The 26,161-nt window shown below is 57.7% G+C and overlaps 10 protein-coding genes across 10 annotated transcripts; 3 read left to right on the forward strand and 7 right to left on the reverse strand.

Moving 5' to 3' along the window:
- Positions 1–52: 52 nt before the first annotated feature.
- On the reverse strand, positions 53–5,114 carry PHSY_003042 (hypothetical protein; the record flags this gene model as incomplete). The annotated part of the gene is made up of 2 exons (XM_012333663.1): positions 53–137; positions 340–5,114. 2 exons carry the CDS (start codon positions 5,112–5,114, stop codon positions 53–55), a joined length of 4,860 nt encoding a protein of 1,619 aa, XP_012189053.1.
- Positions 5,115–5,828: 714 nt separating this feature from the next.
- PHSY_003043 (hypothetical protein) lies at positions 5,829–9,233 on the reverse strand (the record flags this gene model as incomplete). Its single annotated transcript, XM_012333664.1, has 1 exon — positions 5,829–9,233. The coding sequence occupies one exon, from the start codon at positions 9,231–9,233 to the stop codon at positions 5,829–5,831; it is 3,405 nt and encodes a 1,134-aa protein (XP_012189054.1).
- Positions 9,234–9,434: 201 nt separating this feature from the next.
- On the reverse strand, positions 9,435–9,779 carry PHSY_003044 (hypothetical protein; the record flags this gene model as incomplete). Its single annotated transcript, XM_012333665.1, has 1 exon — positions 9,435–9,779. One exon carries the CDS (start codon positions 9,777–9,779, stop codon positions 9,435–9,437), a length of 345 nt encoding a protein of 114 aa, XP_012189055.1.
- A 1,076-nt stretch (positions 9,780–10,855) lies between these two features.
- PHSY_003045 (hypothetical protein) lies at positions 10,856–12,757 on the reverse strand (the record flags this gene model as incomplete). Its single annotated transcript, XM_012333666.1, has 2 exons — positions 10,856–11,030; positions 12,522–12,757. The coding sequence occupies 2 exons, from the start codon at positions 12,755–12,757 to the stop codon at positions 10,856–10,858; spliced, it is 411 nt and encodes a 136-aa protein (XP_012189056.1).
- Positions 12,758–12,807: 50 nt separating this feature from the next.
- PHSY_003046 (aldo-keto reductase) lies at positions 12,808–15,034 on the forward strand (the record flags this gene model as incomplete). The annotated part of the gene is made up of 4 exons (XM_012333667.1): positions 12,808–12,964; positions 13,084–13,486; positions 13,576–13,912; positions 14,933–15,034. The coding sequence occupies 4 exons, from the start codon at positions 12,808–12,810 to the stop codon at positions 15,032–15,034; spliced, it is 999 nt and encodes a 332-aa protein (XP_012189057.1).
- A 70-nt stretch (positions 15,035–15,104) lies between these two features.
- On the forward strand, positions 15,105–19,316 carry PHSY_003047 (hypothetical protein; the record flags this gene model as incomplete). Its single annotated transcript, XM_012333668.1, has 1 exon — positions 15,105–19,316. One exon carries the CDS (start codon positions 15,105–15,107, stop codon positions 19,314–19,316), a length of 4,212 nt encoding a protein of 1,403 aa, XP_012189058.1.
- Positions 19,317–19,500: 184 nt separating this feature from the next.
- PHSY_003048 (sorbitol dehydrogenase) lies at positions 19,501–21,463 on the reverse strand (the record flags this gene model as incomplete). Its single annotated transcript, XM_012333669.1, has 2 exons — positions 19,501–20,892; positions 21,338–21,463. 2 exons carry the CDS (start codon positions 21,461–21,463, stop codon positions 19,501–19,503), a joined length of 1,518 nt encoding a protein of 505 aa, XP_012189059.1.
- A 407-nt stretch (positions 21,464–21,870) lies between these two features.
- On the reverse strand, positions 21,871–22,758 carry PHSY_003049 (monocarboxylate transporter; the record flags this gene model as incomplete). The annotated part of the gene is made up of 2 exons (XM_012333670.1): positions 21,871–22,103; positions 22,692–22,758. The coding sequence occupies 2 exons, from the start codon at positions 22,756–22,758 to the stop codon at positions 21,871–21,873; spliced, it is 300 nt and encodes a 99-aa protein (XP_012189060.1).
- Positions 22,759–23,007: 249 nt separating this feature from the next.
- Positions 23,008–24,192, forward strand: PHSY_003050 (metalloprotease; the record flags this gene model as incomplete). The annotated part of the gene is made up of 1 exon (XM_012333671.1): positions 23,008–24,192. One exon carries the CDS (start codon positions 23,008–23,010, stop codon positions 24,190–24,192), a length of 1,185 nt encoding a protein of 394 aa, XP_012189061.1.
- A 286-nt stretch (positions 24,193–24,478) lies between these two features.
- PHSY_003051 (hypothetical protein) lies at positions 24,479–25,489 on the reverse strand (the record flags this gene model as incomplete). Its single annotated transcript, XM_012333672.1, has 1 exon — positions 24,479–25,489. One exon carries the CDS (start codon positions 25,487–25,489, stop codon positions 24,479–24,481), a length of 1,011 nt encoding a protein of 336 aa, XP_012189062.1.
- Between the last annotated feature and the right edge of the window lie 672 nt (positions 25,490–26,161).

Raw genomic sequence — 26,161 nt, forward strand, 5'->3', positions numbered from 1 at the left:
TCACATCAGCTTCTGTCCCTCGCATTCACATACCACTATCATTCACACAAAGTCACCCACGTTTCCCAACAGTCTGCTTGATTGAGATCTCTCCCGCGACTGACGCCTCCTCATCTTTTCGACGTCGTAAAACACGCCTAATTTTTTCAACAGCTCAATAAGTTAATCCTTACCTCCATCGTCTACTCCCGCGCTTCCCCGTCGCCATACGCCCTCCCCCTGCCCCTCCACAACCCCTCCCTCTCCCTCGCCAACTCCTCCGCCCACCTCCTCACCCTCGGATGCGCAATCTGCGGCAGACTCCCCTCCCAAAACCCTTGCAGATCATCGATCCCATACCTCTGTTCATACTCGATCGCCTGCAACCCCAACTCGAACCGATCCAGATCCTTGACCAGCTTGCTCTCCTTGGTCTTCCTCGCCTCGTACTCCTCCCACAGCGCCTCGATCCGCAATCCGGCAGCCGACGACCCCAGCAGGTCGTGCACAAAGTACTGGATCGCCTCCTTCTCCCTGCGCATCTTCTCGTGCTTATCCACTCCATCCAACGGCGTCAGGTCGCCCACCTCGGCTTCGGCCAGATCGTGCACAACAGCCAGCTGGACACACTTGCCCAGATCGACGTCCGACTCGGCAGGACACAGCAGCGACAGCATCGCCATGCGGTACATGTGGTCCGCAATCGACTCCGGCCCCGGCACGCGATGATGCAACCAACCTGTGCGCTTGTTCGTCTTGAGCTGCTCGACAACGTGCATAAACTTGAGCACCTTGGCCCAGCCTTCGTCGGTCTCCTCCTCCTCCCCTTCTTCGTGCAGACGGAAGCTGGTGTCGGCAGCGACCTGGAAGAGCGAGAGCGGGCGAGGGTGCTGCGCCGGATTGCTTTCGAGCACCGTCGTGGCAGAGGTGGGCGGTGGAGGCGCGACGTACGGTGGTCGCGGAGATCGTCGACCAAAGCTGGTGGGTGTTGCCGCGCCAGAACCGGGAAGCGACGGTCCCACTGCAGCGTCCCGCGTAACATGTTCGCCGGTCACCACCGTCGACTTGCCCGAAGTGGCGACGGAGGGGATACCAAGGCCAGTCTGCACCCGCGCCGCTGCAGGCAGCGATGCCGAAGGCACTGGAACGGACTTGGCAGTCGTAATTCCGGACGCGGCGCTCGCAACACCCGCAGCACCTGGCATTTGGAACCCTCGAGTGATGACACTGGACGGAAGAGCTCCTTTGTGCTCTGCTCCCGCACCGCCACTGGCAACACCTGTGCGTGCAATTGGCTGAGCAATGGCGTTCGGTTGAGCAGTCGATTTGCCGGCGCTCACACTGGTAGCGGCATCGTCCGCATCAGGTATAGTCTCGAGCTTGGCGTGTGGTTCGGGTTCAAAGATGCTGCGTCGTAGTGCCTTGCGCAGCGAAGGAACCATCATCTTCTCCTTGTACGGAAGCGACGTCTTGGGCTCCGTTTCAAATCCGCTAGTGTCGTCTTTGAACGATCCGTAGCCCCAGGTCTTTTTGCCAATCGCGAGGCCGCCTGAGACAGTGGCCGGAGCTGAATCGTCAACAGTTGCAGCTGCTCGTGCTTGCAAATGGCGGTCAAAGGCGGAAAAGGCGGTGATAGAATTGGAATAGTCGGGATCGATCATAGTGGCTTCTCGCAGAGGTCGCGGTCCGATCCCGCTGCCCGCAGCAATGAACTGCGTGGGCGGCGCAACGGCCATCGGTGTCGAGCGTTCCGAAGCCTGGGAAGCAGCCTCGGCGGGTCTTTTCGGGTCGGCCGCATCACCAGAGCCTACCTTGCGCTTCCAGAGATCCCACTTGAGATTGTCTTCGTCGTTGAGCTTGTACTTGTGCTTGCCGGCGCGTCGAGCCTTGGCCTCTTTTGGCGACCACAGCGAGCGGTGCGAGGGTGCGTTAGGAGCAAGCAGACCCGAGAGTCGCACCTCAGTGTCGGCATCCTCCTTCGACATGTTGCTGATGCGAGTCCGAGATGAGGATCGCGGATGACGTCCGCTGCTCGAAACACTGCCAGGAGCTTGGCCTTGCACACCATCAGCCGCGTCAACACCTTGACGACTCGACGACAAAGTGTTAGGCTGAAGCTGCACGCTCATTCGACGAGACGAGCTGCGAAGAGAGCCAACAATGAATGGCTCCGAGTCCGCCTCGAGGTCTCGGTTCGACACCGAGGGAGGAGGGACAACGACACGGCCATCCATGCGAAGCGAAGCAGGGTCAAAGCCTGAGTCGTCGGCATGGGCTCGAGCCAACGAAGAGGCCAGCGTGTGCATGGCGCTCTGACTGGCTGCGAGGGCACTGAACGAGGCGGCGCCAAAGCCGGGCGGAACTGCGTCCTCATCGTCGTCCGATGATGAAGAACGAAAGTCATCGGAAAGGGAACCGGAACCAGGTCCACGTCGGCTGTACGAGTGATCGACGGCTTCGTCCTCGAAGCCGGGCAGCTGGTCGTCTGCCTGGCCCCGCGGTCGTCCGGATGCCCCTGTACGGAGACCGGTCTGGGACATTTCGACCTTGTGTCGATCATCGTCTTCCGGAGACAGCTGCGGCTCTTCCACCTGACTGTTGTCGTCCGCATCGGCTTCTTCTGTCTCTTCGTCAATCTCGAACACCGCGTCGGCGGACTCGTCCACCAGGGGCGCCTTGGCCTCGCGAGCACGATTTGCAACGGAAGCAACGCTCGATTGCTGCAGAGTGACACTTTGACTCTCTTCTTCATCGTTGTCACCGTCGTCGTCATATTCGTCCGAAATGACTTCATGGTCGACGCGGTCTTCGGTCTCTGCAAAGGCGACTTTCTTCTCGGCCGCCTTGTGTGACTTAGGGCTGTCTTGACCGCGGGTGCTGCTGGTCGCAGCGGGATCAGATAAAGCGCCCGGACCAGTAGGGCGTGCGCGACGGTCATCGTCGACATTGGCAGCATTGGCGGTACTGCGAGTTGCAGGCTTGAGCGGCTCGGCGGTAGAAGGAGGCGGACCCCGGGGACGAAGTGTGACCTGAGCCGAAGGTTCTGCAACCGTTTGAGGCGAAATGAGCTTGCCCCCTACAGATGGCGTGTTCTCATCTGCGTCACGGCCATCGTCGACGAAAGCCAACGCGGGCCGTTTGGTGAGCAGAGACGAAGACATTGCAGGCGGCGGATTGAACAGGCCGGCAGAAGATCGTCCAGTCCGGCCACGCCCTGAATCTTGACGAGCCTCAGATAGCCGTGCTTGACCGGCGCCGCTTGTGGTGACTGGGGGTTGCTGCGATTGCTGCTCATCACGAGCGTGGCGAGGCTCTCGGGGTTCTCGGGACGAAGAACCGCCACGCTGACGCGAGGGCTGGCGACCTCGGCCTCTCTGGTCCATTTCACCGTCGTCTTCAGTGTTGGCGCTGCTCTCCCTGGTCCTGCGTCGACCAGGAGCAAGGCTCGCTCCATTCTGGGCCGTCCACGTGTCTTCCTCCGAGTCGACGATGGAGCCGGCAGCCGAGTTGACAGTGGAGTTGGCAGCGGACGGCAGTGCAGAGTGGTCGCCTTGCGGATAACGCTCTCGTAGACGCCTCTTCTCTGCCCAGTCCTGCATCTGAGCTGGTAGATCGCGACCGCGCATGGCAAAGGACGCACTGAGGCCGCCCAGAGAAGAGGCTACCGCGGTTTGTGCGCCGGCATTGTGCGAGGAAGCGGTGCCATTGGTGGGATTCGTGTAGGTAGGTCGTCTTTCGAACGCCGAAGGCGGGAGATCTGAATACTCGTCATGGAGACTGTCGCGACGGCCGTTGTCCGAGACGCTGGCTTGGACAGCGCCGGCATCGCGTGGTGCAGACGGCCGGCTCGTCCGAGCGTACGTGACTGCAGCTGCATTGGATTGGGTCGGGGTCGTACTCTGCTTTGCGTCATCGCCAATGTTGACTCGCCCAGACTCGCCGAGAGGGTGCGACTGCTGCTGGTTCTGTTCGAGAAGGGCTCTTTCGATCAAAGCTGCAGTCGAAGCGCTGTTGCTGCCTTTGCTCTTGCTCTGTTTGGATGCTTTTGTCACGGCAAGGAGCGACTCTGCCTCTTCTCTGAGACGTTTTTCGAGCAGCTCCATCTCGCGACGCTTTTGTCGGACGAGTTCAAACACCTCTGCTTCCGCCTTGGACCGCATATCTTTGAGACGTTCAATGGCAATCGAGTCGAGGTGGACCGCTAGCGGATTAGCGGAAGGAGCTGAGACAGAGTTCGATCCCAGCGGAGAAGGTGCTGGAGAAGATACTGCGCCGGGGGAAATAGGAGCGTTCGTCGAGGGAGTTCCGACGCGAGGGGAAGCTGGAGGCGACGAAACGAGATGCTGAGGGACGGCTGGCAGAGAGTATGCAACGGCGCTTGCGGTTGAGCCGTAGCTCGAAGTCCGATTGTGGAGGCCAGCAGACGGTCGAGTGGGTGTGGCCTCACGGGCGGTGTCAAGTGCAGGAGCATGCGAGGAAGATTGAGGCGCGTTATCGAAGAGAGAGGCGTGGGACCCAGCTATCAAGATCTCGAAAGCCGGAGAGAGAGCTTTGCTTTTGGCAGCATTGGAAGCTTGTTCTGGACTCAGAGCATCGGGCAGGATCCAAACCTTGCGGTCGATCGGTCGTACTGGCGACTCGTTCTTGCGCGGGTTGAGACGGTCGATCGTTGGTGCCGAATCTCGAGAGGGCGAGCGGAGTTGTCTTGCGGCCGAAGGGCTTGCAGCGTCTGATGCCGAACCTCCCGAACTGGCAGACGAGGTGTTGAAGCCTAGCGAGCGTGCTGGGCCTGGAGGTGCAGGCTTGTTGACGGCATAAATAAAAGTATCGCAGTTCAAGCACTTGGCGCAGGCGAAGCTTGTGTGGTGTGCCAGACTGACGGTTTCGCGAGATATGAGATCAGGGACCTTGACATGAATGGCATCGTCTGAAGCGAGCTCAGCAAGCCAGGGCTTGCCATTGCTCGCTCGAAACGACCGTGTAGACTCTGCTGCTAATGAAAGTCGCACATTGAGGCACGGGCAGGTCCACTCTTGTATCGATGCGGTAGATGTGCGCGTCAAGGCAGAGGAGAGGCCTGAGACAGTCGATGTCATGGAGGCGTCCGAGTAAGGAGGCGCGACGCTGGAAGGCATAGCGCACCCACTCAGCTTCGATCGCCGTTGCGCCGCTGAATGCTCGGCGGGTGGTCGAGGTCGAAGGCGAGCTGTGCACCTGATTTCGCTACGAATGGGCAGGACGAGCGGAAGACAGTCTGTCGATGCGCACAAGCTACAGCGATCCCAGCGATGCAATGCGAGCGGTTGGTGGTGATGGTGCTGGTGAAGGTGTTGCCTCGTCGACCAATGACGATCGAGCCGTGCTCAGCTCGAATGCAATTTGCAGAGTCAAAATCGGTGTGTTGGGAATGCGTTGCGTTGGTCGCGCGTGACGGCTCTGTAAAGTCACAAGGTCAGAGCGTTCGGAGAATGTTCGGTAATTGGAATAAAATAAATGGCACAGCAGCTCGAGTCACTTTGTCGGCCACGCGCCGACAACATCGCTAGCCGCTCGGTGTGCCGACCCTTTCACTCATTGGGATGGCTCGGAGCAGTGAGACGCTGACCGAGACTTGGACGTTCGTTAAGAACATGCGCCCACTCACTCAGCACATCCGCACGTTGCTGCAAGGCTTATGATGATGCAAACTCCTGTGGATCGTATTCGTAGCATAAGAGATGAAGTGCTAGCCGGGTAACATGATGGGGGTTCAATTAATCGTGACGTCGTGTAAGAAGTACATACGAATGTGAGAAAGTGTAAGAGACTTTCGTAACGTGGTGCGCGCAGTACCTGTTCGGTACTGGTCATTACCAGCCCTTGTGGTGGAAGCTTCCCCATTCCTCCGAGTAGCGTTTGGGTTTAGGTTCACCGCCGTTCCTTCGATCGGCCGTGGATGAGCCTGTGCTGGTCAACGGTCGCAGCGCGTTGCCGTTGAGCACATTGTCTCGTCGATGACCCGGACCCTGAGGCTGGGGCTGGTTGATGGCGGCCATGGGAGCGCCAAGTCCCATCATTCTAGAGCGGCTCTGGCGCTCCCATAGCAGGTTTTGGCGGAGCGATTCCGAAAGCTCGTCGCGGAGCATGTTGCGTCGTGTGGTTCGAGGTGTCTGCGGTGCCGCTGCTTCGGGCAAGTCAACCGACGACCGAGGACGCGAGATCGACACCGGTCCGTGCATGCTGGCGCCGTTCTGCTGCAAGGACGCGTGTCCCGAGGGCAAGCCCTCGCTGTTGGAGCGTGACCCAGAGCCAAGAGCATCGCGCTGCGAGCTGCGCGACTGTTGCTGGTCCGAATGACGCGTGGCCAGCGACGGAGCCGACTGACGATGGTGACTCTGTGCCAAGTTGGTCAGCGAGGCACGCGAAGGAATCGCAAAGTCACGGTCGTCTGGGCTCACTTCAAGGCGCAGCGAACGCGACGATGCTTCGCGATCCAGCTGCGTATCGGCCTCCGATCGGTGACGTCGCTGCTGTGATCCTGCTACGTTCTGATCTGCTGCTTGCCCGTTCGAGCTCGAGTTTCGCTTCGAGTGCGCCTTCATGCTGCTAAGCGCGTGTAGCCGAGCCAGAGCCATGCTTCCTGGTCTGCCAAACGAAGCGGCCGCCACTGGCGAGTCGGGACTGCTGGCGCTACCATCCGAGTGGTGGCTTCCGCCAGCTACGCTCTGCTCGTCTTGCTTGGCCTTGCCTCCGGTCGAGGAGCGCGTGATGTGCGTGTCCAGCAAAGGCAGCGCCACCGCGCTCTTGCTCGTTTTGAGGCCGGTGAGGCCTGCGAAGCTGCCTTCGCGCAACGATCGCGGCGCGTGGCTGGTGCTGTCGTTGCTGTCACGGTGGGCACGGGGTCGGCGCACAGCTGGAGGCGATCGGGCTGCATTGGAAAGGCTGCGTTGCGACGACATGCTTGGCCTGCTCCGCAGGTCGGCAGCCGAGGCGTGCGGGCGGCCCGTCAGTTGGCCAGGAGGAGGGTGCTGCTCGTCTGGATGAAAGAGCGAGCTGAGCAAGCCGCGCACGGGCTGCTCGGGAGGGCTCGGTCCAGCCGAACGGACCTCGTTGGGTGCCAGCAGGCGCAGATCGGCGGCCGACTTGGAGCGGATCGCTTGCTTCTGGAACATACTTCTGTGTCGCTCCTCTTCCTCGCGCTTGCGACGTTCAGCCTCTGCGGCCTGGCGCATTCGACGATCCTGCTCCTCAGCTTCGCTGTCGCTCGCCCAGTCGTCATCATTCTCATCGTTGTTGGCCTCCTCGAGCTCGACGATCTCGTCCGAGTCCTGCTTGGACTTGCTCGCGTTGCTGGCCTTGGAAGCGGCCGCCTGTCCTGAGACACCAGCGGCAGGTTTCGATGGGGCTGCCTCGGCGTCGTCGCTGCTTTCGTCCTCATATGCGTCCGAGTCGCTCTCGTCGCCGCCCATAGTGAACTTGACAGGCGCCTTCTTGGCAGCAGCGGCAGCTGCTACCCTGGCAACTTGCGCCTCGGCTGGTACAGGCTTACGGGCCACGGCGTGCGCTGGTTTGGGTTCGGTGGTGGTCCGGGTCATGGCGAGTCCAGACAACAGGTTGTGACGAGGCGCAGGTCTGGCAGGCGCACCAGCGATTCTGTCTGAGCTCTTGCTGTTCTTGGCTGCTCGATGCAAGCCAGATGAAGATTTGGATCGATTGCCGGCGTGCAGAGTGCCGGCAGAGGATTTCGACGTGATTCGAGCCTGGCTGGATCGGCGCACACCGACGCCGTTGGCTGTCGAACGATGAGAAGCTTGTGTCGAGGCACTGGAAGCGGAGTCGGAGCGCACCATGCCCATCGATGCGCGTGAACCTTCATTGTGATGGTCGTCGGTGGCGACGGCCTCTTCAGCCTGTTCCGTGGCGGAGGCGGGCTGCTCGGCTGAGAGTTTCTGCTTGATGACAGATGCGGCCGGCGTGGGCTCGGGCAATCCTGATGGAGGAGGCATGAGCTGCTGCGGTGACGCAGGTCGGTCCTCGACTGAGTCGGTCTTGGCGTGCTCGTCCGGTCGAGAGGCCGATGCAGCTTGAGCCTGGCACTGGGCAGCCTTGTTCGCATCTGACAGCATCGTTTGTGAGCCACGTCTCGAAATGGCCCCAATGGTGGGCGCCAAAGCCACCGCCATCTTGGTAGGAGAAAGAGGACCACGCGTCTCTGGCGCATCACAATGCTCTTCGCTGGCTGCAGCTCGTACCGATTTCGGGGAAAGAGGAATTGTCGCCCGGTCGGCCGCAGATGGCTCGAGCACGTTGCGCAGCTGGGAGGCAAGGGCGACTTGAGCAATGCTGGAGCTCTTGATGGGGCTCAGTTCAGCTGGCGCGCTGTTTCTCTCGCCATCGTCGCTGTTGTCTTGACATCTGCGAGGAGCGTCCAGTGCGCTTGTGCTGGCGTTGAGCTGAGGCATGCTGCCCTGCGTGCCACGAAGCGAAGCGAAGTTATCGGCACGGCTGGTGAGGACCAGGTTCTCGAGCGCGGTCTGGAAGCTCAACGGACGTCGGCGCGATGCGCCTTCCTGGTTGCGCTGCTTGACGCGAGCTTTGCTCCCGAAGGCCGACGAAGATGAGATGCCTCGCTTGCGTCGCGACACTTCGGCGTCCATGTCGGCGAGATTGGCGCGACGGGATGCGGCGCTCATAGTACGACTGGTGCGCTCCGCGATACTCTCCGCGAGTCTGGTTCGCTGAGCAGCTACCGAGGGTGTAGAGGGAGCGACGGTGGTGCCATGGGATGAAGATGATGTGGTAGCTCGACCGGTACGATCCAGCTTGACCCTCCGCTTGACGGGTGTGGACGTAGGTACCGATGGGACTGGCGCTGCGCTGGTGGACGCGATGCCGCTCTCGCTGTCGGTCGAGTAGTCGGAGTCGTTGCCGTCTTCGGGATCGGAGAGCGCACTTCCGGAGCGCAGAGTTGCAGTTGTGGAGAGGCGGACAGGCATGTAGCTGCCGGTTATGCTGTTTGCACGGCTGATAAGAGGCGTATCGAGCGGAGTGAAGTCGGTGAGGTCGGAAAGCGAGGTATCCGGTGGAAGAATGTGGGCCTCACGAAACCATAGACGCCAAGAGAGGTTTTCGAGACGTCGACCAGACTCGAGCGATTCCGCGCACTTGGTGAAGACGTTCCAGAGGTTGGCGAGTTGGTCGAGGCTGAGGTCGTTCATCTTGAGCACATTGTCCATGGACAAGGCCAAGACGGGATCCGGAAGTGATGTCGGCATGCTGTCTAAATCGTGCGGCTGAGCCAGCACAGGTGAGGCGGCAGTCCGGTGAGTGTGGTCGAGAGAAGATGAGCCGAGCGGTGCACCCGTGTGCATGTTACAGAGTGCGAGAGGCCATTCCTATGTAGCGAGATATGCGGCAGCTGCGAAGGAAAAGAGTCTTCCACTGGATCAAGCTGAAGAGGAGCCAGTGGTGTGTTGCTAGATCGCGCTGGCTGTGTGCCGATGGATCGGAAAGCTGAGTCGGTGAATCGGCGAGGCAGAACGAGCAGCAGACTGGTTGCGTTTGATGGGTTGGTCTGGTTGTAGATGAACGTCGTAGAAACGAATCGACTGATGATATGAATCCGAGCAGAAGGTCGAGTGGCTGGCAGACGATGGTCGAGAGCAGAGATGAGGTGGTTGTTGGAGGGTAGATGGGGTGTGGCGGAGAGGTACGGAAGGTTGGTAACCAAGCAAGGCGAGGCGAGGCGGATTGCGATATTGAGCCGGCGTGTACGGTGTACCACAAAGGCTGTGGGAACGAGCGAAACGAGATTTGCGCATTGAATGAGCTAACGAGGCTCAGCGGCAGCGGCAGACGCAGACACGCTCAACGCGGTTGCCCAAATTGGGAGAGGAAAAAAAAACCCCCCTTCGCGAGTAACCGGTGAGGGTCAGGGTGAGAACTGAACGATTCACACTTGACCCGGCTCATCTCTTTCGGCAGACAAGAGAGAAGGGAATTAACCGAAAATTAAAAGAAAAAGCTTTCAGAGTGCGGTTCGGCAGTGTGTCCCGTAGACAGTTGAAGCGCGGCAATGGCGGAAGGGGACCGACCGATCTTTGACCTTTCTCCCAAATCCCACAGTCTGCCCTCATTTCTGGTCTGTCGTTCTGCCTTCGTCGCTCGCACTTGTTCGTCGCGACTGCGCCGATGACGGATGGACAGGCATCTGCAAAACGTAACTGGGTCGACTGTGTACTGTACAGTACATAAACCGATCGATGGTCACGGTGGGGCAAAGCGTTCACGGGCGGGGTGCGACTGCGGGGAGGGCTGGATCAGGAACGTGGGAGACTGGAATGCGATTTCATTTACCATGCCCTCCACCCCGCTTTCTTTCACCCTTGTTGCTTGCAAAGACCCGACGCTCAGGGAACACAAGTCAGGTGGTCGGTCTTCTGATCTCCCCGCCGACGGTCACCATGTCAAAGTGCTGATGCGCTGCACACAAGAACACCGTCCAACTCGCTATTGTACGTGTGGTGTGATAGCAAGCTGGCTCGGAAATCTACGATGCATGCCGGAATGGCACTCATCCTTGCGCTTCACTTGCGCCCGACGCAGAACAAGCAGGTGTCTGTTTGTTATTCGGTCCTTCGGTCAATTGAATTCCGCACCGCACCGCCATCCACAACCGAGAAACGGACGAGCTTCGGCCCCTCTAAAAGCCATGATACATCGCGACGGCCAATCTGACCCGTAGCTCAACGATCCTGTCGTGACTGTCACATCCTGTCGACACACGCTTCGTACGTTGCTGGACGTGTTGTGCGGCAATATTCTGTAGCACCGACGGGTCGATGTGGGAGAGGAGATTCGAGGTCGCCGGTTCAACCAACGGGTAACTCAGATCAAGTCAGTTGTCGTCGCGCGGTCGGAAGAGGTCGACTGGGCCGGACCGGTCGGTCCCTTTGCTGAGCTTTAATGGTGCGCCAGAGGTCTCAAGTTCTTTCGGGTCAGACCGTTCCGCTGGCTGCAGAGCGGGTTTATTTCCTCGCGTCTTGCGCAACGACTCCCCCTCCCAACCAGCGCTGCGCCGAAGTGGGAGAAGCGCGTGCAAGAACCAGGAAATTGGTCGGTGCTAGCTCGGTCGCCGATGGGCCACAGCCACTCGGCTTGGTTGATTTTCTCCAACGCGGCTCTCCCACTTGCCCGACCTCGATTGCTGGACTCGACTGTTAACATAACGCGCACTTGGCGAGCATGAACGCCGGTCGGCCACTCAGACCATGAGCATAAATCTCTCGCATGAGCGGGATCCACCTTCTGCTGCATGCTGTGGTCAGCAAAGAGGAGGTGACGACCACGTCGAGCGTGTCACCGTGAAAAGAATGGAATGCTTGTGCCACGGCTTCTACTGCGTGCCGAACAATTCATTGCAACGAGAGGGACGGTGCGGCGGGGACAAGGTGACGCAGCTGGAGATGCCGATGACGCGAAGTCAGAGGCTGAATGCGGGAGGCGGGCTCGCATGCCTCAAAAAAATAATGACGATGTCATCTTCAGGGTCTGGGATCAACTCTCTGCCTTTATGCGTCACCTGTATTCGTGAACGGATGGAATCGAGGTCAAGTGACACGACAACACGTCAAGCCTTTCAGCGCCACCGCCAAGCGGGATGATTGCAGATCAGACGTGTCAAGCGGATCGCTCTCGAACGCAGTCGTCTCTGTTCGACTGTCCCCCCGCGAGCGGAGCAGAGAGAGGCACTGTGCCACACCTCGTTGAGCATTGCTCCAGATGCATCGCCTGAGCCTAATTTTCCCCACACAGTTCTCGAAGGGGTACAGTTATCAGACGTTCCCCGCAGTGTGTCGTGTTGCACTATCACCAACCATCCGTCTAGCTCGCGAGCCAGAATTCAAGCGCAAGCGCAAGCTTTCACGTTCCGTAACCTTCCGCAGTCTCCTCAATGCTCCTCCTCCACCCAGCCGTCACAATGGGTTGTGGAGCGCTCCCGGGGCAATCACGGTCTCGGTTGCGAGCGCCTTCCTTCAGCCTCGACGAGAGAGCGATTCTGCACGGCAAGGTCCGACAGATGGAACGAGACGTCCGCCTGGCCGACACGAGATGCACGATCCGTTCTTGCTGCAGCTGAGTTGTTGATGCTGCTCCGTCCATTGTGACACCTTCTGCCTCATAAGTGGCTGCCATTACTGCTTCACTGGCTCGCAATCCTGCTCTGAACGAGTCGTGGATGCTTGAAAGGGATGCGGAGCTTTGCTTACGGAGTCGCCGTGCCGAATACCCATCGTGACGAAGTCGACACCCGGTGTGACATCAACAAGATGAAACCGGCAGCAGAGATCGTGATTTGCCGGTCGGGAATCTCTCGAACTGGAGGTGCCCGATTATTCTCACAATCGGGGTTCAGATATCATAACATCGCGATGAATGTGCTCGGACCGACCGAACGACGCGAAGCAGAGCTTCGGCGTTGAAGCGGCGACCAAAGCTGTCACAAAAAGCTGCCCCACGCCGAGCCCAATGTTAGGAAAGATGCAACCCCCACCGCGACCCACCAGCTCATGCGGCAAATCAGAGTGACAATCCACGTCGGACCTCGCCGATGCTCGACATTCAGAGATGTCCGGAAGACTCGAGCTCCGGGAAAGTAGGAGCGTACCGATGGCCGCTTGCTAGGCTCGACGTCGATGATGTGTTCAGAGGGTCTTTCCACCTCACCACACACGCAGCAACTTTGCTTACACGACGGTCCACTTGCGCTCAGAATCCAGCTTTGCTTCTCGACAACCATCGTCACGCACCAGTTTGGAAACGCTTCCTAATCCTTCGCACATCTCCATCATGTCGCAGTATCCTACCGCCGCGCCAGGTCAAAAGACCTTCAAGCTCAACACGGGCGCCGAAATCCCCGTAGTCGGCTTGGGAACATGGCAGTCTGCTCCCGGTGAGGTCGCAAAAGCCGTCGAGAGTGCCATCAAGAGCGGTTACCGTCACATTGGTAAGCAGTCAACAAGCAGCGAGAAACCTAACGCAGCACGCATCGCTAGCGTGCGAGTGGCCGCTATCGTCATCGTACTGACCTCGCCACCATCATCACCCCTATCGTTATTGTTGCAGACGCCGCCTGGATATATGGCAACTCCGAGGAGGTAGGAGCCGGAATCAAAGCCGCCGGAGTACCTCGATCGGAGCTGTTCGTCACCACTAAAGTGTGGTGTACCTACCACCGACAGCCCGAAGCTTGTCTCGACGAATCGTTGCAGATGCTAGGCTTGGACTACGTCGACTTGCTTCTGATCCATTGGCCTGTCCCGCTCCAAAAGCGAGGAGACGAAAAGATCCCACTCAACGAGGACGGATCGCGTGCTATTGACCGCGAGTGGACTCCCGAGCAGACGTGGGAGCTCATGGAGAAGCTGCCGGCTACTGGCAAGACCAAGGCGATCGGCGTGTCAAACTGGAGCATCCCGTACCTTGAGAAGCTGCTGACCAACGCCAAGATCGTCCCTGCTGTGAATCAGTGAGTACATTTGCAAATAGTTGCGTTGCAACAGACTCGGAATAGGAGACGCAGACCAGCTGACCATTAGCCCTTCTCCTCAATTTCAGAGTCGAGCTTCATCCGTTCCTTCCTCAACACGAGCTGGTCAAGTACTGCCAGGACAAAGGAATCCTCCCCCAAGCCTATTCGCCCCTCGGATCGTCTGGAGGTCCAGTTCTGAATGACGAGCTGGTCCAGTCGATCGCCAAAGCGCACAAGGCGGACCCAGCGCAGGTGGTCATCTCGTGGGCTGCCCAGAGAGGCGTTGTCGCGCTGCCAAAGAGTGTCACTCCCAGCCGTATCGAGACCAACAGCCAGCTTATCGTGCTCTCGGACGAAGAGATGCTTCAGCTCAACGAGCTGCACAAGCAAGAAGGCAAGGCAGTCCGCCTCGTCAAGCCCAACGTGAGTCTTGTACCTCATACCGCTAGCATTTCAGAACACATTTGTAAACGCTCACAGTACTGACGAACTCTTTATCGTATTCACCTCCTATTCGCTCCCTTACCGCAGTGGGGCGTCGACCTCGGATGGTAAAGGAAGCTGCATTCTTGTTATCGCATTGCAAGCCGGTCCGTCATCGTGTCAATGCATCAGAATCAGTCCATTTGGCAAGCACAAATTCTCTCGTTAGACCATAACACACTGGCTCTCAACTACGGAGCCTTGCGTTCTGGGTGGCTGTCGGATGAACTTGAAGATTCATCAAGGTCGAAGGACATCCGCTATGATGCGGGGGCGAGCTGCGAGCCAACTCCTGCCACGGAAACATGAAATGGTTGATGGCACAGGCCCGAACTCGCAGTAAAAGTATGTGGAGGCTTGCCAAGTGAAAAAGAAGAAGAAAAAAAATGGAGAGAGCGCTGCTGTGACAACCGACCCCGTGGAGCTTGGTGTTGCACCGTAGACTTGTTTGTATCATGCCGCTATCAAGAGGCTATGCATTAGGCAGGACCCTCCAGTATAGGCTATCCGTAGCTGTCGATCTCGGCGACACGTTGCAAGACCGAGAAGCAAGAGGCAAGCGGTCGAACTTTTTATGTTTCAGGCTCGACGTTCAGCTGGTTGGTTTCACGGCAAGGCGAGGAAGGAAAAAACCCAAAAATCAAAATTGGCAGCTGGACGAGTTGAGTTGCGTATGCGCGTGTGCTCGAGAGCAACACTTGACGCTCGACTGAGCCGACCGATGGACCCTCGCGGCTTTTTTGACTTCTCTGTTCTCATCGACGACGCCGACATCTTTTGCTTTCTATATCGACATGGCTAGCAATATTGCGGCTGGCAACTGATCAACTCCGCACTGCATCCGCTGCGGATCGAGTCTCCATCCTTTCTACCATCACCGCCTCTATCACCATCACCGCCACCATCACCATCATTCAACGACCGACCCATCACAACTTTGTCTACTGTTCTTGCCCTCAGCACTTCGCTGCTCTCGCCGCCAACGATTCCGCAGAGCAGTTCACACCAATCTTGATCTGCATTCGCCGCTCCGACATCCGCATGACTTCCGCATTCTCGTAGTCTCACGGCCTCCGTCCTCTCACACCGTGATCAGGGCCGCACGTCATCTTCAACTGACACATGCGGAGCCATGGCGCGCAACCGTGTCGCGCCGAGCTGGGAGGACCATGACCATTCAAAGTCTCTCCACGGCATAGGCGGCTCGACGCCCAAGCCGAAAGTACCGATACACGTGCCCCGGGTCGGTAGCGTACCTGGGCAGACATCGCCTCCTCACTCACGCTCCCGCAAGCGTGCTTCGCCGCATTGGCCTGCCTCTCGCCCATCCCATCACACCACCTTTATCGACACCTTGCATGACGACGATAATAGCGCTCGACGCTCACAGGGATCGCTCGGCACAGCACGGCGGAGCAGCCTCCGCTCATCCAATGCCGGACTCACATCGTCTACCTATCCAAGAAAACATTCGACTCCCGCTGATGTCGAACCTCAAGTGTTCATCGATGTCGAAGCCACGTCAAAGCAGGAAAAGGGGAAGGCAAAAGCGCGAGACATGCCGCCGCGCATCACCCGCACTACACGAGGCAGGCTCTCGCACGAGGACGCCATCCTTGTCGAAAGCGATGACGACGTGGACGACGCAGACGAGGTACAACTTCTTCCATCCATCCCGTCCAGCCGAGAGATCAAGCGAAAACTCGATGGAACGGACGAGAGCTTGGCTTTGCAGGCCAAGGAGAGACGACGCAAAGGTGAGGCATCCTTTTCTCAAGCTACGGCATCCTCTGCTGCGCATCCGGAAACGTTCTATTCAAGGCAGAGCGACCGCCCTGTAACACGAAACCATCGCCACCGTCCCGATGGGCCGATAGCACTCGAGGAGCCCAGCGACGGTCGAAGCAATGACCGAAAGGCATTGATTCTGGTACGTAACAGCCCAGATCTGGACCCTGTCATTGGGTCAAGCCTCAACATGAAGCACAAACCGCCAGCTTCGTCTCGAACCAAGATGATCGATCGCATGCATAGAAAGATGCCTTCGTCAAGTGCAGCGAGCACCTCTCAACGTCGGCCTTCCTCGTCCATGGCTCCCTCGACCTCGCAGACCTCGCCTCGAACACAGCTGGCAAGTCCCACCCGCGAGCCGAGTGTCAATGAACTCGTTGGCTCGTCTCGCGGCGCCAAACGCATGAGGACCGAGGCCAGCCCGACATCGCCCGGGTTGGACAATTCTTCCAAATCTTCATCGCAGACATTCGAGGTGCGCCTGCAAGCCATCGTGGTCTCAGACATGTGGAGATCTCGTGAACGCGATCACGCCGCCGTTTGGGTCAATCCACATTCCTTGCAATGCGGCGTTGCTGTGAACCTCCGAGTCAATATTCGATACAGCGACGTCTATGAGGTGTTGACTAATACACCTGACGTAAAAGAGTGTGGCATCCTGTGCCTTACGTTGACGCCTGGATGCGAGAGCGCAAGGGAGCTGCAAAAGTTGTTTCCCGACTTTGATCCATGCGCCTCTGGTGATGCAGCTCAGATCCAGATGATCGCTCGCGACTCCTCGTCGGAAGACCTAAGCGACTACGCTCGCGCATCGGCGTCGATCATCAGAAGGCTACGTGAAGTATCAAACGGGACTATCCGGACTCGATGGCTAGATGAGCCTGGAGTGAGGAGTAAGGTCACTCTGTCGAATCATGTTAAGGAATCTCCGTGGCCTGGCTCTGTCACTGTGTCCGCGCAGGGGCCGCAAGAGCCACAGCCGCGCAAGGTGCGCACCTTGATCACTCCGGGCTCAGGTCGTTCGTCCGAGTCCTTCACACGAAGCCTCCATCGTACCAACGTCATGTACGAGTCAAATGCACCGAAGAAGAAGACGTTCGATCTTCAACCACCGTCTCCGAAAGCTTCAACGCCTTCCGGCCGCGCCCGCGACGCCTCACCCTCGCTTCCGTCCTTGACGGTTCCGAAAGCGAAAACCGCTGAAGTCGCACCTCCGAAGACGGAAGTCAAAAGGCCTCCCGTCTCGCACGAGGACGGAACCATCCTCCAATACCCATACGAAGGCACCGGAGCCGTGTCACTGAGGCACTCAGACTTCGACAAGCTCCTGGACGGCGGGCTTCTGAACGACGTCGCCATCGACTTCGGCATCAAGGTCATCCTCGCAGAGATTCGTGCGAGGGATCCCTTGCTGGCCGACAGTATCTACGTCTTCAACACCTTTTTCTTCTCCATCCTGATGTCGGATTCGGTAGAGAACAGCTACGCCAAGCTACGCCGATGGACGGCCAAAGAAGACCTCTTCTCGAAGAAGTACATTGTCATCCCGGTCAACGAAAACTATCACTGGTATCTCGCCTTGATCGTCAATCCGGCGCACATCCTCGCGGGCCAAGATCGGGACAGCAACAGCGAGAAGGACAAGGACGAGGTGGCTGCCTCGCTGATGCCGCCATCACCAACGTCAAGACGGCAGTCACCAGACCTCGAGCAGGTCGCAGCCACTGAGCACGCATCCCTCGAACCTGAGCCGCGTGTCGAAGATAAGCCCGCCGCGAGCTCAGAGCCCGGCACACCACCTTTGCCATCCACGAGTCTTCTGTCGCACACGGCCGACAACCAATCTGATCCCGCTCCCGTTCCTATGGATGTGGACACGGAACCGTGCGCCAACGGATCAACGAAACGGAGCCCGGACCCTGCGAATCTCGTTCAGACCTTAATCATCACCCTTGACAGTCTCGGACAAAGACACGCAAAGCTCGGCAACAGGCTGTTCGAATACCTCTGGCGCGAAGCCTGGGACAAGAAGAAGCCACATCTGTCAGCATCAGCGCAACGATCGAAGCCGGAACCAAAAAGAGAGGCAGAAGCCGAAGGCCATGCCCAGGCGTCGCCAGCCCCGAAGGACATTTCAAAGTTGCAATTGGCTGCAAGCTCCACCGATGCGTCCAAGAATCAAGCAAGGGAGTTCCACGGATCAAGAGACGAGAAAGCAGTGGCGGAAGTGGCGAGCATGCGCTCTGTACCCGTGCAAGACAAGCGACACGCGAATGGAGCCGCAGCTGCCAAGTTGACAGAAGCGGAAGCATGGGGCAAAAGTCTGCCCAAGGCCGCGTACATAAACGCCTCGGTACCGGAGCAGCCCAACTTCTGCGACTGCGGGATCTATCTCCTACACTATGTTGATCGCTTCTTTCGGGATCCGGGGAAGCTGCTTGCGTCGATCGTGAACGCCAGGAGCAGGATCGCCGAGAACAACAAGGCTAATCCTGCGATGCGCAGAGAGGTAAGGAACCGGATCGAGAATCGCATACGAGCTGAATGGGAGGCAGGCGAGGTCAGCTCGAAGCGTGCCTACTGGCGGTCCAAAGTGTTCGAACTCTCAGAGGGATGGGTTGCCCACCGGAAGATGACAGAGGAGAAGGTGGCAAAGAGCGAGGAAGACGAGGCGATGGCGGCGAGCGATGTGACAGATGCGGCTGTCGCGCCTCAGCAAGTGCCACCGTCGACAGTAGAGGAGCAGGTCGAAGACACGCCGATGCCTGACGTGGAGCAAGCAGTCCACGTCGTAGGGCAATCGAACCCTGCGGAGGACTCGACCGCCGAGCAAGATTCACGACCGTTGGAGCAAGAGACCGCGAAGGGTCTTGGCATCGAAGGCGCTTCTCAAGACGAGATCGAGCGCTCCGTGCACAACTGCGCACGCGGGAAAGATATCAATGAGAAGGCCTTCGTCGAGAACGTCCTTGACCAAGCGTTGGCCAAGCAGACGGGCCCGCTGTCGCTTGAACATCTCGGCGAGCCACAGCGAGAGGACCTCGAGCACGAGCAGAGGTCTGCGTCCGATCGGATCCAAGATCTGAATCTCAATGCTCGCACCTTCCCGCTCTCGACCATCGCCGATGGTCGAACGCCGATACCGATGGATGATTCGGCCGATTCGGCCGACTCGAGAACACAGGCTCCGGCTCAAGAAGGGTCGACTAAGGCCTCGCCTACGCTTTCGGCTTCGTCGTCGATCTCGCGCCGTCGTGGAGAAGACGAGCAGGAGCAGCGGGAGCAGGAGCAGGAGCAGGGCCAGCGCCAGCCGCAGTCTCGCGAGATGCCGTCTCCCTTTGGCGCCACGATGCTCCCGTCGATACCTTCGAGCTGGCCGGATCGTCCTCCTCCGCTCTCATTCGGCAGCAGCAAGAATCACCTCAGGTGGTCGCAGGAAGCTGAGGACTTGGCAGACAGTCGTAGCAGAGATTCGGGCGGTAGCACCGATGTGGATCAGGGTAGTGGCGTCAGTCGGTCACCATCTTCATCTGTCGACGTTGAAGTGTTGTGAAAATGTAGCTCAGCGTTGAATTCAAGAGCGAACGTCGATCGTACTTCAGCATGAAAATGAGATGAAAGCATGATGTGAATTGAAAAGACTGTACGATGGCGAGTGAGAAGAAGGAGTCTATGAGGGAAGATGAATGTACAGGAGGTGCAAAGGGAAGAAATGTGTCTGTGGTCTTAGGTGTGATTTAGGCTTCGTTATCGGTGATGAAGACCTTGACGACACCACGGCCGTGCTCGGCGTCTTTGCCGTTTGCCAGAGTCTCGAATGCCTTTACGGCGTCCTTCAAAGGGTAGGCGTGGGAGACGAGGTTTTCGATTCCGCCCATCTTCCTTCCTGCGCCCAGACCTTCCTTGGTCTCGCTAGTGCCATTGGTATTGGTGGTTGAGCCGACGGCTTGGGCGTGAAGACCTCCGCCTTGGGCACGCAGGGTTCCGCCTGCCAAGAGACCGAGAGCGATGGGGTAGGTGTTTGCGTAACGGAAGACGCCTACGATGTCTACCTCTCGCAGGGAGGCGGAGCCGATGGGGAGGGTTTGGATGGGGTTTCCCATGCCGATGAGGACGACTTTTCCACCTGCTTTGGTGGCGAAGATGCCGGTTTGGACGCAGGCGGGGACGCCGGTGCATTCGAAGACGACGTCGAAGCCTTCGGATGCGAGGTCGAGTGGGGCTGGTTGGACGGCGTAACCTGTCTCGGTCGAGGCGGATGATGCGGAGAGGGCTTGGAGGAGCGAGGTGGCGGAAGCATTGGCAGAGGAGATGGCAGCTTTGTCTTCGGCAACACGACGAGCACGTGCGTCCTTCTCCTCCTCACCACCTGCGGCCGGGGCGCTTCGTGGAAGCAAGTTTGTAGCATCTGCCCACCCGTTGGCAGCAGCAAAAGCCAATCTACCCTGATCGATATCCACAGCAGCAACGTAACTCGCTCCACTCGCCTTGGCAGCTGCACACGCCAACAGTCCAACAGCTCCAGCGCCGTACACCAAAACGCTCTGCCCAGGCTGCAGCGCACTCCTCCTAATGCCTTGCAACACGACACTGAGTGGTTCGCAGAGTGCAGCCGAGGTCAAAGATACGTTGGCGGGTAGCTTGTGTACCAACCAGGAAGGCCAGTTCATGTACTTTTGCAGAGTGCCGTCGAGATGGGGGTGGGTTTTGGCGGAGGAGGCGAAACGCATCTGTTTGCAGAGGTTGTAGCGTCCATCGCGGCACTTGGGGCACGAACCGCAGAAGCGTCCTGCTTCGATGGCTACACGATCACCGACGGCGAGCGAGAGCGAGGTGGGGACGTTGGGTCCGAGAGCGACGATTTCACCGGCGGATTCGTGTCCGAGACACATGGAGTGTTGAAGTGCGAAATCTCCGTTGCGTCCGTGAAGATAGTAGTGGAGATCGGAGCCGCAGAGACCGGTGGCGCGAACACGGATCTGAACCTCATCGCCGGTAGGGGCGGCATAGGTGCGTTCTTCGATTCGAAGGTCTTTGGCTCCGTGAAGGACCGCAGAGGTGTTGGCGCCGAAGGAGGTGGAGCTGGAGGTGCCGTTCATGACGCCGTTGTGCGCAGAAGCTCCGTTGAGCTTTGCGACGGGAGCAGCGACTTGGGTCGATTCTGTAAGGGCGACGGGAGCCATTGTGTTTGAACGAGATTGGTGTGGAAGATTGGAACAAGTCGGTGGTGGAAGGCAAGACAGGGGCGAAGGCAGGAGAAGGAGAGGGGGAATGTCAGCGAGCGATAACACGGAAGACGGCAACTAATATCAAGTCTGGATGTCTCAAGCAGCAGGAGCAAGCTTCCTCATGACCGACTGTCAGTGCTCCGCGTGCCGCAAAGAGCGGCTGTAGGGGCCACGGAGCGGGGGAATGCTTAGGCCAGGCAAGGGGAGGAGGGTACTAGGCTACGGTGCGCGTCGGACCGACTGCGTCCAGAGCGGGTGGTGAACGGAAAGAGAACTGCTAACGCGGGCGCACCCCAAGCTCATCCGAGCACACCGTGGTGCTCGACTGGCTGCTGCCATCACTTACAATCAGATCCGTTCGAGCAGCTGGCAAGCGAATGCGAAAGAACCAGGTGACAGGTCCGGAAGAAGCGACTAGAGGAGATGATGGCTCCAAGATGAAGTTGACAGACGAGGAAAAGCTTGAGGACATGGCCTGCGGGGAAGCGCTTTCGTTCGGGAATGGCGGCGTGCGCCCATGCTTTGAGCTCGACAATTGACCGCTGTACAGGTTCGCAAAAGCTGAGTGTCGTACGCCGTTTCAGCAAGTAAGCAGACGACGAATTCTGGTGCGAAGCTGTCAACGTGGGGCCTGCAGCCGAGGCGAAGCTCCCCGGAAACCCTTGTGGAAAAAAACAAGGCTGACTGCCAACAGGTGTGCAGCAACCGGATACTGGTGACACTACCAAAGCTTTGGAATTTTTCCCCCGCTCGCCGGAGGACGGTCAATTGACGGCCTCCATGGTACAAAAGAATCGAATCCGCCGGACCGTTCTTCCGGTCCTCCCTTTTCGCTCCATTTTCTGTGATTGCTCCGATAATCAAACATTGGCGTGTGATTTAGGAGAAAATCTGGATGCAAACGATGAATCGTTTCCCCCGATCTGCGATCCAACGCGAGTAGGTACCGACATTGAGTTGGCGCCGTTTTTGACATGTCACGCTGTGCAGGCTCATATATTCCGCCGTGTCGATTTGTCTGACAAGCAGCAGACGATGCATTCGCAGCGACCCAGCGGGCTCGTCAGCGGGGTCATCTGGGCTTGTCGTCATATTTGCACGGTCTGTAGATCCTGCCGAAACCAGAAACCGGCTCGGTGGCCAATTCAGGATCCAACACGTACCATCGACCGACGCTTCCTGAGCGACAGGTTTGGACGCGATCTTCAAGGCTCGACTTGGCAGGGTCGCCTCCGCAGAAACTGTGTACCTGGAATCTAAGCGATTCAACTTCTTTCTTTGCCGCCGACGAAGATCTATGGACGACAATGCACTAGAGACTAGCTGTCAGGCAGCATTGTGGCGCTGATTGGCGTCATCCATGCCAAGTGACCCAGACCAGTCGCGGCTGCTCGTTGCCGCTCGTGGAGCCGGGGCAGAATCTTCGTCTTTCCTATCTCAGACAGGAAGAGAGCTTCATATAGAGATGCCGTCGCATTGCGGCTAGTCGATCTTCTCCTTATCTGTTCCGTCTCAGCTGAGTGTTCGATTACAGTCGCATTCTCTTCTCGTTCCCGTTGTTTTGTCTTTCCTCACGACCATTCTCACGACCATCTTCACGACACAGCCTTTGAGAGGTTTCTGTTCTTCTTACTGTATCTTTGACTAGCTCTTCCATCAACAAGTGATCCGCACTCTGCATCCTCGATCTCAACACTTACCTTCGTCGACCGTATCGAAGCTCGCTGGACGACTTTGATCTCTTTCCGCTCGCAACTTTTCTCGCATCGCACTTGTACACCATCCGAAAGACCATCTTCGAACCATTCCCTTATCGACAAGTCTCTTTCCAGAAGCTCTCTCTCACTTTTTCGTTCTCCTGGACATATTTAATTATCGATATACATAGCCGCAGTACTATCCTCGCACACCTACTCACCCTTTACTTCTCTCGTTCCTTCTAGAGCAGACTTTAATTCGCTTCAACGCCTTCTTCGTAGACACTAGAAGTCATACCCTGGACGATCGACGCTCGTCATGCTTCCCTTCCGACAGATCCTTTCAACGTTCTCTGTGGTGGTTTTTGTCTTGCACGCCCATCAGCAGCTGCATGGATCCGGTCAGGCACTTGCGCGACCTTTTCCCAACTCTGCCGATGAATCTTTTGAAGTCTTCGCCACGCTGCCGCGAGCGACTGTTCCCGAGTCGGACACCGAAAGCAACTCCCAATACAAAATCACACCAGAGGCTGTCATCAAAGCTCTCCAGTCGCTCGCGAACGGTGTCAAGAATCAGCAAGACGGAAAGGCTGCAAGCCCTGTCGTGGCCATCTCTCACGGAGAAGGTGGACCGATCAAGCCCGAGGCCATCTCGGACAACGACGATGAAGGTGCAGCAGTCAAATACAAGAACAACCAAGACTCGGATGCGGCCAAGGCTGCAATGCAGAATCTGCAGCAGCCACGCACTCGATTCTGTGCACAGGCGGCAAACGTGAACAGCACGATCGACGACATCTCTCAGACCCTCGTAAAGAAGGAGCGAAAACGTCTTGCTGCCATTCGCAAGCAGCGAATATCCAAGACCGGCTCGAATGGCAACGCAACCGACGCGCGCTCGCTCACAGATGCGAGGCTCCTCGCCGAACAGACAAAGACGGTGCAGGTGGTGTGGCACGTCATCCACTCGGGTTCAGCTGGAAACGTCTCGAACACCATGATCTCTGATCAGATCGCCACTCTCAATGCGGACTACAAGCCGTACGGATTCAGCTTTGATCTCAACACGACCAATCGGGTGGACAACGCAAACTGGTTCAAAAACATCTCGCCCGGAACGAGCTTGGAGACTCAGATGAAAGGTTCGCTTCGACAAGGTGACGACAAAGTGCTCAATCTCTACAGCGTTGACTTTTCGAACGGACTCTTGGGATATGCCACCTTCCCGTGGGACGTTCAGAACGACCTGAGCAACGACGGCATTGTGTTTCAATACAGCACCGTTCCAGGAGGTAGCGAAACCGGGTACAATCTGGGCAAGACGGTGACACATGAAGTCGGTCACTGGCTCGGGCTGTACCACGTCTTTCAAGGTGGATGTCAGTCGCCAGGTGACTATGTGGACGATACTCCGCCGCAGAGCATAGCGACGAATGGATGTCCGACCGGTCAGGATAGCTGTACAGGAGGAGGATTGGATTCGATTCACAACTACATGGAGTAAGTAACCCCGAATCAAATCAGGGAAAGGTCAGTGAAAACGGTTGCTGACCCACACGAATTCGCTTTCCTGTTGCCACTTTTCGTACGTACAGCTACTCGAGCGACGCATGCCTCAACCAATTCACGGACGGCCAGGCAGTTCGTATGGCCGCTCTCACTTCACAATATCGCTCCATCTAGATCCATCCCGGAACGAACTTCTATGCCTTTACAATACAACTCGATTGATGCCAACATGGAAGTCCTCTTGTCTTGCTGAATAGCGTGCGCTCGATGTTCCTTGACCTTCAACGACCACTTCCGCTCATGCGAATGCCGAGCGCGCCCTCGATCTCGTCCTCGTCCAGTTCGCATCCTCTGAGGCGTGTCACTAAATCACCCAAGCTTTCGATCACTTGACAGCCCGTGCGTACCTTTGCTTCTCCCTCCTGATCCGCAGCGTTGTCCGGGTGATCTTTGGACAGCCCGCAATCCAGCAGGGCCTGCTCTGAGGGAGTGCGACCTTTCGCCTGCTTGCCAGAGGTCCACGTCCACGACTTTTCTACGCGGAGCTGTATCGCATGCCATTGTAGGCCTTTGACCCTGCGCACCATCTCGTCGACCGCGGACGATTCACCTTCGAAACAGAGGTATCCTGGCCAGCCGACGCGCACGATACCCCAGATGCCGAGTTCGGGACACCAATTGTTGAAGTCTTTGAGTTTGGACGGCGCCTTGAGATGGTGTGACCAGAAGATGGCACGAGACAGCCTGATGTCGGTAGCGATTGTAGGCCCAACGGGTTTCGGTTCTGGGCCGGTTTCGACGCCGGTGGTGTCAGAGGCTGGCGCCAGGTCTGCAGCCAGCGTCTGTGCCGTTGTCAAAAGGTCGAAGAGGAAGAGAGACTCGATTGCCTCGTCCTTCCATTCCTGCGAGCGCTCGAGAAGCGATTGTTTGATCTTTGCTGCGCTATTGGGCGACAATGTCGGAGCTGAGACATCTACCGTTGCTTTCAATCCATCATCTCCTTCCGTGTCAGCAGAGACGGATCGGAGGGAATATGTCAGGTTGATGCCCTCGACCACCTGCACCCTTCCGGCTAGCCCCGATATCTGCGAAGGAGAGGTCACCGATAATGGATCCCGAATGAGAGACTCCCAGCTGTCTTGTTCCGACTGGCTTGCTGCTTCCCATATCCACTCGCCATCCGAGGTCGACTGAACGACCATGTCAAGATCTTGTGCTACATCTTCGATGCTTACGTATTGCAGCAGCAGCAGCGAAGAAGGCGGTGTTGCTGATGCTTGCGTTCCTCCCATCACATGTCCGCGGGATCCGTTGATCGCCTTCTTGCTGTTCCCGCACTCGACAGACAGCGCGATGAATAGGTGGTCGCGTGCAGATTCGCGAAACGAGACCGACGATTAGATGACATTTCAAAAACCTCCACAAATCGCCGCGGACCGCGCAGAAACAAACATCTTCCGACACTGTCTCCAGCGCTTCTTGCCCTGTCTTCACTCCTCAGTGGAAACGGTTGGGCGAGACGAAAAGTGACAAATGGAAGGATGGGTCTAACATTGTGCAACAATTTGAAAAACAGTCGTCGAGGAAAACGCTGCGGACGTAGGCGGCCAAGCAAAGGTGGCAGACCCCATCTCCCATGTTTCAAAGCGCAAGCTGCCATTGCAAGAGCAAGGGCGTGAAAATGCGCGGTTGCATACTTGCTGCAGGTGGTATGCATTCGCCGCGATAATTTTTTCAGTCTTGGACAAGGCGATCTGCGGCGCGAAAGCCTGTGCATGTTCGCCAGAACAATTGGGCGCCTTCCACAGAAAATCGGATTGCCCGTCCCGCTCCATCCGGCTGCGGTCTAGTTGCACTGTGTGCCTGGTACGATGCACTTTCCTTCGACACAAAGACGAGAGGAGGACCAGAAGAGGGCGATCTCAATGACGATGGGGAGCTTCTTTCCGGAACGGAAAGTGACC

This window comes from Pseudozyma hubeiensis (assembly GCF_000403515.1).
Source record: "Pseudozyma hubeiensis SY62 DNA, scaffold: PHS32, whole genome shotgun sequence".
Classification (NCBI taxonomy): domain Eukaryota; kingdom Fungi; phylum Basidiomycota; class Ustilaginomycetes; order Ustilaginales; family Ustilaginaceae; genus Pseudozyma; species Pseudozyma hubeiensis.